We start from the raw sequence: 12,158 nt of genomic DNA, 5'->3' as shown, positions 1-12,158 counted from the left end.
GCCAGATTGTAAAGATTTCCTCAAGTGATCAGCACAACATCACAAACACTTGAACAAAGATGGCTGAACAAATAATCAAGCGTATTAGTGTGCTTTAGGTTTGGCAAAGTGCAAGTAATGTGTCCAAAGCGGCAAAAAGGAATTAAATATAACATGAAGGAAGATTAATTTGAAGAGTGTAGTTGGTTTGGTGAATATGTGGATTTAAAATTAAAAAAGTATTGAATGAAGTTTTAAAAACACATATAAAAGATAATTTAAGCAATGCGTTTTAATGTGATGGTAACGTCAGTGTAAACTGAAGATGCTGTTTGCTCCCACCATAATGATGGTCGCCATTGTAAACGTGAAATATTCTTAAGTACAGCGTAAAACAGCACTCAAGGAAAGAAATAAATTGAAAATGCTTGTCTTTCAATCACCTGGACACAACAGGTGTTGTCAGACTGGTATAGATATAGATATATATTCAAAGAGGATAATTCCTAATGACGATAATACTGTTGCAACAGGTGTTGTTGGCTCAATCCTAGTTTTTGACAGAGAATTTTTGGAGATCTCCCTTCTGTCACTGTGCTTGTGACCACGGTGGGAAATAAGCAGTCGTCAGTGGCCCTGTGCACTGATAGGAGATTACTTAATCGTCTTCAACCAATCACTTGCCTCAAATATGACTTGCATCAATTGAGCACAATTTTACCACCAGTGATACTGACCATGGTCATATAATGTATCGTTACTGAACTATCCTTGAGTACGGCATTATTAAGCACCAGTCAATCAAAGTAACTCAGGCTCACCAGCTGCAGTTCAGTTAATGAACTTTCCCATCCCCAGATAACCCCACCCATACCCCTGCCCCCTCCACCCCCAGATAAGCCTACCCATACAAGCCTGGAAATGAGCAACAGGACCAGAACAATGCCTTGGACCCAATAATATTTCGACAGGGGTCACCTGATTGGCACCGGACAAAATCACTGTGTCAATAACGTTGTGACTTTTTTTTAATAGAAACGAAAATGTGTCCTTGCGCCTATCACCTGATAACCCTTCTCCCCTTCCACCTTCAGATATGAAACAGCACGACATGCCTTTTAAGAAGGGCCAATATATTCTCACATTATTCATAGGTTTGTGGTAAAGGTAAATGACTTAAGAAATTGGCCCGTAAAGATGCACATTGTGGCTGATTGTGACAGCTCATGAACTAAAAATGTATATTTGTTTAGGTTTATTCGGAAGATAGAATGATATCCTGCAGGCTGAAATATATAAGATCAGCTTAACTATTTGTGTTTTATTACATGTACCTTGGAAAATGCACTTTTTGGGGGTGAAGTTTACCATACTGGAATTAAGGGGAGGCTATCAGGTAAAGATGGCGTTGCAGCGGCTCTATGTAGTCATACCTGGCTGGTGGCAACTGGACTGAGTGTGGCAATGTTACATATCCCTGAAGCTGCAATGAGCCTTGTGTAATAGGGCTCAGGTGGCCTCATCCCACAGTAATGAACCTTCTCACTTTGCTAATGAACACAGGCAGATGCGGTGAAAACAGCGGGGGTTTTGCAGGAGGAGCAGCAGGCCTATTGGCTGTCCACACACACAGGCAACCTTCTGCAGCTAGCTCCATCACCATTGTGTCTTCTCTCCTTGTGTAATCTGATAGGTAGATAATGTTATTGGTGTCCCATATCTTCTCTCTGGCTACTCCAAAACTTTCTCCCACTGATAGGAGTGCATTTCAGAAGCTGATTCCATGAGCGTACCTGATGCCTCACCTGAACTTTGCCTCTGAAGCTCTAATAACATGGCAAGCTCCCTATTTCTAGATCTTTTCCAGCAGTCACTATGACACGCAGATGTGGGTTCAATCCTATCCTAGATTTCCCGGCTTTCATTAATTTTTCTGCAGACACTGTTGACTGTGCTCTTTTGTGTGGTCTTGCATGAAGTTTGTTTCATTGAGACCACAAATGTCACCATACTAACTTGCCAAGTGCCATGATTTATTGTGCGCACTCTGATTTCTCACACCTGATAAAACTTGAAAAAATTCTTGCATATGGCTTAAACAATTCTGAAATAAATAAAAATAGATATGTAAAAGTCATGTGCCTTGGTCTGGTTTAGGCAACACAAAGTAGTTACCCCAGGGCTCTGTTTGGTTTCCTTAAGGAGAATGTTTGGTTTCCTCAGGGCTCTGTTTGGTTTCCTTTGGGAGACTGTTTGGTTTCCTCATGGCTCTGTTTGCTTTCCTGAGGGAGCCTGTTTGGTTTCCTCAGGGCTCTCTTTGGTTTCCCTAGGGAGAATGTTTGGTTTCCTCAGGGCTCTGTTTGGCATCCCTTCATGCGTAAAAGTGTGAATATTTGAATATTATTCGGTATATGGTGTAAATCAACAATGAAATAAATATAAAGCAAATAGCAGTATATATTACATGCTATAAACCTACATAAATGATAATTATATGTTAATTTTGGTCTTTCTTTTTTTGGTCTGTTTGTCTCCTTTCACGTGAATTGGCCTGTGTTGTTTAGGTTTAGCTCCCGGGTAATGAGTTAACTGTTATTGGGTGTGGGGGAGTATGACAAGCAGGATGCAGCCTCTTCTACACAGCACCATACTGACCATGTATCCGCCCGATAAGATTCAGCACTCTACACTTGCTTTCCTCGCCAATTCTTCCCATACAGATTTAAATTTCCACTAGTTTGTCACACAGGCCGTTTCCTGTTTTGCCAAAAACTGTTTGAAGCGTTTCATGTGATGTTGACAAATGTTTATATCACTCCTTTACACCTGTCCCAAGGTCAGGATTTATCACTTGTGTTCGTATTTTAACTGAACTAGTTGTGAACAGACATTTTGTTTGTTGACTTTAAAATGTAAAGCATGTTAATGAGATATGTATATATGTACATTGTTTGCACTATGAAACAAGGAGATCATATGTGGCTAGAAAATATATATACGTCATTTCAAAATATTGAAAATAATGTGGAGATTATACCTGATAAATAACGTAAAATAACTTGGGGGTAAGGTGGGGGCGAATAAATAATTGTATTTTATGAATATATGTTTAACTATTGGTAATAATGTGCTGGTTATCCTGGAATATAAATATAAATATTAATAATACATATACACGTGACATAATATAAGATCAATTGTTTCTAGGATATTAGGAGAGTGAGATGCGGCTTACTGAGTGAGGGGGGTGGGGTGAAGTGGGAAGGCAACTTCTAACCACACAAGGTGCTGTGTTAGCCTCCACCTTGCCACGTTTCTGCAATGTGGCTGTGTTAGTGAGTGAGTGGGGTGGGGTGAAGTGGGAAGGCAACTTCTAACCACACAAGGTGCTGTGTTAATCTCCACCTTGCCATGTTTCTGCAATGTGGCTGTGTTAGTGAGTGAGTGGGGTAGGGTAAAGTGGGAAGGCAACTTCTAACCGCACAAGGTGCTGTGTTAGTCTCCACCTTGCCACGTTTCTGCAGTGTGGCTGTGTTATTGAGTGAGTGGGGTGGGGTGAAGTGGGAAGGCAACTTCTAACCACACAAGGTGCTGTGTTAATCTCCATTGCCATGTTTCTGCAATGTGGCTGTGCTAGTGAGTGAGTGGGATAGGGTGAAGTGGGAAGGCAACTTCTATCCACACAAGGTGCTGTGTTAATCTCCACCTTGCCACGTTTCTGCAATGTGGCTATGGTATTGAGTGAGTGGGGTAGGGTAAATTGGGAAGACAACTTCTAACCACACAAGGTGCTGTGTTAATCTCCACCTTGCCACATTTCTGCAATGTGGCTATGGTATTGAGTGAGTGGGGTAGGGTGAAGTAGGAAGGCAACTTCTAACCACACAAGGTGCAGCGTTAATCTCCACCTTGCCACGTTTCTGCAATGTGGCTATGGTATTGAGTGAGTGGGGTGAAGTGAATTGGGAAGGCAACTTCTAACCACACAAGGTGCTGCGGTAATCTCGTTTCTGTAATGTGACTGTGTACATCATAAAACCATTGCATAATTTTAAAATTGTTGAGTATGACATAAAACAACAATAAAATAAAAATAATTAATCTGTTGACATTTGTAACAGTCACATGTCCAAATTACATGAGATTTTGACGACTACAGATATCATCGTTGGCTAGTGTGAATACCAGCCGACTATGGATATCATCATTGGCTAGTGTAAATACCAGCTGGTGTAAATGAAGAATTTGATGAAAATAAAGAATTTAGTACTTAGTTATGTGATTGTTTTATGGTACAGTCAGGAATATATTTCACTTATAAAATGGAGGTCAGAACTGAGACTTAGTGACTATCTGCAGGTTGCCATCATAACTTCCCTCACACGACACAAGAAGAAGTCAACCAGAGCTGGACCTGTACTCAAAATGACTATATTACTGAGAGTGGTGTTGTGCTAACACGTTAATCACTTGTACATGGGAGCCACCTAATAAATAGTATGTCGATGAGCCTACCTGTTACAGTTATAACTTATAGATGTGTACATGAAGGTTGTATGCCTTAATTACCAATGTACATTTATTTTTTGTTTTTTATAAGATTGCCTGTGCATGTATAAAAGTTGCCAGATCATACATGTACTTGCTTAGGTATATATTATCTACACCTTAAGTTGCCCTGCATATTTCTGATTTTCAGATTTTTTACCTGTACTTTCACCTGGGCATCTGATGCATATATATATATATACACACACACACACATTGATCTAATGGTTCACTATGTTCATTTGCACCTGCTGTTTTACTGCTCTTGTTTAATCCCTTACTGATGTTCCATCAGAGAGATGATATAAATGCAATTCCATGATCCTTTTACTGGCAAACTGTTTAGCCGTGTTTTATTGTGGTATAAGATGTGTTATCTTGTGTGGATATTATCAGCTCCAGATAACGCATTCTCCAGCAAAACAGGGGCCCTTTTGGGGAGTTGAAGGGAAGTCCAGCACAACTGCATCAGTCAGCAGGCACAGTAGTGCTGAAAACAGCTGACATCATGTGCTCCCTGTTGTGTTTTTTTTTTTTTTTTTTTTTTTCTTTGTCAACAAGGAGCTGAAGGACTTATGGTTTTGCTTATGCACTTCAAAGATAAAGTTTAATGATTAGGTGTTGTGAAGACTGTCTGGCGTCAGTGGGTTGATAGGCTGAAGCTATCTGATGAGAGAGGCGAGTTACCCACTGTATGAGGCTAGGGACTCTTTAGTCTCCTGCTAGCTGTGCTACTCCAAACATGCTAGCTCTGAAGTGGGGGAAATCAAGGTTCAGTTCATTCATGGCAGGCCCCTCTCAGCACAACAGGAAAAAAATAAAACAGGCAGCCTGTAATTTGTTACTCATTCATGGAATTTGGTGTCGGCTTCCACCTGAGATTTAGTGTCTCTTGTTTTGTAACCCTAAAATGGATATGGAATGAGGTTGTCTTATGACAAATATTTGGAATCTCTCCCTCTAGCAGAAGACAAGATTTTCTCGACATTTCTTCTGCAGAGGTGGTGCTCATCAGTTTGCTTATTGGAGAATCATACTAATACCTGTAAAGGTAAAAGTCAGTATTTGTGTTTAGAACAATGGTAGACTGACTGAATCACAACTTTATACTCTTTTTAAATTTCATTATTTTAACCATTTGTGGATTAATTTATTTGATTGTTGTTTAATGCGATACTCAAAGTTTTTCCACTCAGCCATCGACTGTAAGTTGGGATGGAGGAAACAGGAGTGCCTGAGGTTAACCATCAACTTTTGGCATGCTACTGAAATGGTGGGAAACAAATGGTCTTCAGTGAATATTTGATTATGCAAATGGCCACGCTTGTGCCATCGATCACTTATTTTGTCACCAAGACACCATGGCTACTGAGAGTAGGGTAACACACACAGTGGATGTCTGAAAACAGGTTTTAATATGCACCTGGTGTTTGCTACTGATTGAAAGACAGACGTCCTCTTAATGACCCACTCCAGCAGGGCTTTATCCCCTTTGGAAGAATTATTGCATCATGGAGCACAGTTTATAACCTACATCCATCCATGGGTATGTTCATCTGCTGAATCAGCATCAGATAGCTAATTAAGAGTGTTGTGCCAAGGATGCACCTGTCCAGCCAACCAGGGAGCCTGTGGTCAGTCTGCTCCACCTGTTGGTCAGTCAGTCTGATCTGAGTGGACATCCCTCTCTCTGGCAGATGGTCAGTTAAGATATGGTCTCTCATCTCACACAGCAGCTGAAGTCTGGCCAATTAGCAGTCCAGAGGGAGAGGAAATAGAAGTTGAGAGCCTGAAGAAAGGGTGAAACTCTCTGGAGAGCCTCTCAGACTAGCTACTTGACCCTCCTACCCTTCCTTTCCTCCAAGATCCCAGATAAATCCTGCTGATGTCCCCCCCCCCCCATCCCTCCGAAACATGTCACCCACATTGCAAACTATGTAGATCTAGAAGGTTATCTGTTGTATGTATTGGTGGGTGACCTTATTACATTTATTGGGATTGCGGTATAAAAGCAGATTTGGAAGACTGGCAATGTCTGAAGCTGCATTACATCTATGGGGATTAAATATTAAAATAATTGCAGAAGAATTTCTTGTCAATAACCTGTTGACTGTATAACTGTGAATTTGAATTTGTTGTTATTATAAATCAACCATATTAATTAGAAAGCATTTTCAACATTTGTTAGAATACATTTTATCTAGACATACTTGTAGCATTCAGCATACAACCCACAACTTCCTGTTTGCTCCACCTATTAATTTGACCTTGAGCATCTTGGTGAAACATACATGAGTATCTTGTTAAACATAGATCATAACAATAAAACACCACACCTGAAGTTTAACTTGTCTTGAAAGGTTCAACAAATCATTTACTTTTTAATACATGTTAGCAATTAATGTAGCAGTATCATATCATGGAACATGTTTGTTGTTGTTTTGCAGTTTGTTGGTAAGTCATCAACAATGTAGCCCTCTCTTTAAATACCTAGTGCTGTCACCAGTGGATCAGTATGCTTCATAATGGTATTAGTACCTCTACTGAAACATCACTCACTGAATCAGTAGAAGTTGTGATCCATATATTTGTATGTTATCCAATTCAACTTCTAAATGCCATTGAAAGAAGTCATTGGTTTAGTTGTATGATGTAGAGCCACAGTTTGTTGGTATGGTTGTTTGAGGTAGATCCTCAGTTTGTTGGTATGGTTGTGTGATGTAGATCCACAGTTTGTTGGTATGGTTGTGTGCTGTAGATCCACAGTTTGTTGGTATGGTTATGTGATGTAGGTCCTCAATTTGTTGGTATGGTTGTGTGATGTAGATCCACAGTTTGTTGGTATGGTTGTGTGATGTAGATCCCCAGTTTGTTGATATGGTTGTGTGATGTAGATCCACAGTTTGTTGGTATGGTTGTGTGATGTAGATCCACAGTTTGTTGATATGGTTGGGTGATGTAGATCCCCAGTTTGTTGGTGTGGTTGTGTGATGTAGATCCACAGTTTGTTTTGGTATGGTTGTGTGATGTAGAGCCACAGTTTGTTGGTGTGGTCGTGTGATGTAGAGCCACAGTTTGTTGGTGTGGTTTTGTGATGTAGAGCCACAGTTTGTTGGTATGGTTGTATGATGTAGATCCACAGTTTGTTTTGGTATGGTTGTGTGATGTAGAAACACAGTTTGTTGACATGGTTGTGTGATGTAGATCCACAGTTTGTTGGTATAGTTGTATGATGTAGATCCACAGTTTGTTGGTATGGTTGTGTGATGTAGATCCACAGTTTGTTTTGGTATGGTTGTGTGATGTAGATCCACAGTTTGTTGGTATGGTTGTGTGATGTAGATCCACAGTTTGTTGGTATGGTTGTGTGATGTAGATCCACAGTTTGTTGGTATGGTTGTGTGATGTAGATCCACAGTTTGTTGGTATGGTTGTGTGATGTAGAGCCACAGTTTGTTGGTATGGTTGTGTGATGTAGATCCACAGTTTGTTGGTATGGTTGGGTGATGTAGATCCACAGTTTGTTTTGGTATGGTTGTGTGATGTAGATCCACAGTTTGTTGGTATGGTTGTGTGATGTAGATCCACAGTTTGTTGGCATGGTTGGGTGATGTAAATCCACAGTTTGTTGGTATGGTTGTGTATGTTGTAGATCCACAGTTTGTTGATATGGTTGTGTGATGTAGATCCACAGTTTGTTTTGGTATGGTTGTGTGATGTAGATCCACAGTTTGTTTTGGTATGGTTGTGTGATGTAGATCCACAGTTTGTTGGTATGGTTGGGTGATGTAGATCCACAGTTTGTTGGTGTGGTTGTGTGGTGTAGATCCACAGTTTATTGGTACAGTTGTGATGTAGATCCACAGTCTATTGGTACAGTTGTGTTATATTGTAGATCCACAGTTTATTGGTACAATTTTGGTGTAGATCTACAGTTTCTTAGTACAGTTATGTTATGTTGTAGATCCACAGTTTCTTAGTACAATTATGTTATGGTGTTGATCCACAGTTTATTTGTACAGTTGTGTTATATTGTAGATCCACAGTTTATTGGTACAATTTTGGTGTAGATCTACAGTTTATTGGTACAATTATGTTATGGTGTAGATCCACAGTTTATTGGTACAATTATATTATGGTGTTGATCCACAGTTTATTGGTACAGTTGTGATGTAGATCCACAGTTTATTGGTAAAGTTGTGTTATATTGTAGATCCACAGTTTATTGGTACAGTTTTGGTGTAGATCTACAGTTTATTGGTACAATTATGTTATTGTGTTGATCCACAGTTTATTGGTACAGTTGTGATGTAGATCCACACTTTATTGGTAAAGTTGTTATCTAGATGCATAATATATTGGTACAGTTATGTTATACAATTGTGTTATTGCGTAGATCCACAGTTTTTTGGTACAGTTGTGATGTAGATCCACAGTTTATTGGTACAGTTGTTACCTAGATGCATAATATATTGGTACAGTTATGTTATACAATTGTGTTATTGCGTAGATCCACAGTTTTTTTGGTACAGTTGTGTTGTGATGTTGTCCTGTAGGCAAGATTGTATGTAACGGTTATAATATGACAGCTGTAATTGATTGCCTTAGGAATGAGAGGATCCCTGAGTGCCAGCCAGTGTGACAACCCTTTTGTACTCAACTGACTTCTGACCACAGTCTATCAGCTGTTGTCATTCTGACGCAGACGTCAAATTTGTCACTCTGTGTGACTCTGTGTGATAGGCCTGTGCCAAGGAGCATAACATTATCAGTCCTGTCCTGCTAAGGCCAGCCCCACCCCATCCCACTAGAGGTGGGTAAGTGCCCTTAACCCTGACCCTAAGACTAATCTTTGACCAGCAGTAATCTGGAAGGACAGGGCCTTGCAGTGGAATGGAAGCCTAGCAGTTGGTTAGCTGACAGACAGCAATGTAGCTGTGCAGCAACTGCTGCCATCGCTAAACACAGTAAGTGATCTGTCAAGTTCATTGCCTTCCTATAATCAACAAGCTTCCTGTTAACACCACACAGACACTAACCTGAGACAAATATGTGGGTATCAGGGAAGGCTTGTCCAGACATAACCCTCCTTAGCAACCCTTCCTCTCCCCCATCCGCCACCTCCACCCCTCATATCTACAGGCAACACTGGTCTAGTACTGTTACCATCAATTTCGCCACTCTATTATATTTATCTTCATAAAGCATGGCAGTGTTTGGATGGATTGCCAGGAATCCGTGTAGCTGTCTGCCGGAGACAGTTGTAACATATTGCCGGGAGATCAGTGACTTAGACACTTGCTGTGGTTACACATGTTAGACATCCAATCTGCCTTACACACTGTTCTCATCACAGAGCTGGCGCCAGTCGTTCTGCCGCCCAGCTGGCCACTTTTACCATTTTCCACACATTGCTAAAGTCTTATTTTCCCCTCATCAGCCCGGGCCAAGCCCTAACACCTTCTGACAGACTGTGGCAGGCCCCACATGCTCCCATAGCTATCAACCGTAAGCTAGACATACCCGACCCACACTTTTATCATCACCAACCCTTGGGCCCCCTTTCTGTGTCATCTCAACTGGGCTCTGTTCTGAATCTCTGAATCTTACCCACAATACACAATTATTGTTATCTTTGTCAAAAGTCTTCCTGCTACACATGTATGTCACCTTGTGGTGGTATAGGAATTCTGCTGTGTTGTGGTAGAAGCCAGTTGGCTTGTTCAAGCACAAGTTGCAGAGGTTGACCATTTGCTCTTCACATTGGAAGTGTCTGTTTGTTTCTCTTTACAGGAATCTTACGAAAGGGGCACTCCTGTCATCTTTAGCGACAGAAATGAAGGTGTAACCAGCTCCCAGTGACAGTTTGGTATTCACCACCTCGCTCACGCAGCTGATAACTTATCGTTGCTCATCTGCCTTTTTATAGTAAACTCTGGCCAGAGGGGAACATTTGGGATCAGTTCATAAATTGTGCTTGTACCTGGCAGGCGAGATAAAGCGCCTGGTGCAGCTGCGGACCCAGGCCGTCTCGTCAAGCTGCTGCAGTACGTGATGTAGGCATAACAGGGACTGCAGCAGCACAACATTGCATTACAACGGGCCGGTGATGATGCCTTGTCATCTCGGTGTGGTCAGGAGACGGGTATAGAGGGACTGTTAAGTCCTGCGTAACACCTGTACCTAAACTGACTGCTAGTTGTGCTAAGACTAACCTGACTGTCCCTGCTGTGTACTGTACTTCTCAGGTGAACCTGACTTGGTTCTCACCTTAATGTCCAAGTGTTGTCTCTAAGAGGACTTTCTCAGACCTGTGCTTCCTCCCCCATCCCCAGGGGACCTGTTAGGGGGATGGAGCCAGTCAAACGTCAACCACCTATTAGCCTGCTCAACTTGATCAAGTCCAACCCTAACCATTATCACGGTGCTTTTGCCATGGAAATATTTCAACCAAAAAGTAGGTACCACTTCTTAATTTTTAAAAAAAATTTTCATTGATGATTTTTATGTGTGTTTGTTGTTTCTGTATATTTACTTACAGCTTGAATTGAAGAATTAAAATAATTAAAACTTTTACAATAATGAAATGGGAAGGGTTGCATGTACAGTGTGTGTATAATTATTGCACATAACTTACACTGGGGACTAGGCAAAGGGTTCAGTAATTGTTTGATCTACAAATATTCTTTGTATTGAAATGAACTGATCTCATTGACTGCTTGCATGAAGACTCCATCCTTGGCATTTTTAAAGTATTTGAAGACCATGTGCAAACCTCTTTGATTTCAAGAATGGTAAAGAAACATGGTATTAAATAGTTGGCCAAATTTTTTCTTCTCATAGACAATTTACCTGAAAAAGGAGTGTTGATGAAATGAGTTTAGTAACTTTTGCATATATATGTAGGTATGATGTGGTATCTGGCTTTTGTGAGATATTTACTTGTTGATTAATTAGTTATTTGATGAAAAATAACCAAAGTATATAGCACAAAAAAGAAAAAAAAAGAAAGTTCCAGGAGAACTACACAAGAAACATGGTTATATTATATCAGTCTGCAGAACTAATTTCCACACGTATGTAGCTTTGGTTGGGCTAAAGCGAGTTTTATTAACACCTTGGGTAAGTCCCAGTCCTGGGATCTGTTTACTTCTAATGGCACTTGATTGTGTTAATACTTAGTATGTGTTTGGGTGGGTGGGTGGGGGTGGGTGTGGGGGTGCTTACTGTTAATGTAACACACACATGCAGGTAATTAAGGAAAGTCTGTCCAAGGTATGAGTCATTTGTAATGGCTAGATACATGTGCAAAGACATAACTGTTTGTAAAAGTATTACAGGTGAATGTGATAAGTGATAAAAGATTATGGCGGATAACTGTGTATGTAATTACGGTGTGCAAATAGGCGTATAGCTTAGTGCAAATGAAATAATCTTTATAAGATCAACACTTTGGTACATGAAGTAAACTTTTAGTACTGCAACATATATACATATTGTTAATGTAAGGCAAATAAAGTTGCAGTCAGATTAAGCTAAGATTGTATATTTACCATATTTAGTTGAGATTCATGTCATAATTAACGTGAGCAAAATAATATTATTCTATGTGGATATTTTTTTGCATACAA

The 12,158-nt window shown here is 40.3% G+C and overlaps 1 protein-coding gene across 1 annotated transcript in view; it reads left to right on the top strand.

The window, feature by feature from the left end:
• The first annotated feature begins 5,520 nt into the window (after positions 1 to 5,520).
• The window catches only part of LOC135465726 (protein CBFA2T1-like), a 78,689-nt gene continuing 72,051 nt past the window's right edge, over positions 5,521 to 12,158 (top strand). The window contains exons 1-2 of the mRNA XM_064743043.1: positions 5,521 to 5,578; positions 10,321 to 10,984. Of these exons, the coding sequence (XP_064599113.1) occupies positions 10,879 to 10,984 (106 nt within the window). The 5' untranslated portion in view covers positions 5,521 to 5,578; positions 10,321 to 10,878. The remainder of the gene's footprint in view (positions 5,579 to 10,320; positions 10,985 to 12,158) is intronic.

Source organism: Liolophura sinensis, chromosome 5, assembly GCF_032854445.1.
Source record: "Liolophura sinensis isolate JHLJ2023 chromosome 5, CUHK_Ljap_v2, whole genome shotgun sequence".
Taxonomy (NCBI): Eukaryota; Metazoa; Mollusca; class Polyplacophora; order Chitonida; family Chitonidae; genus Liolophura; species Liolophura sinensis.
Note: the sequence above shows the minus strand (reverse complement) of the source record. Positions and strands in the feature narration are given on the sequence as shown.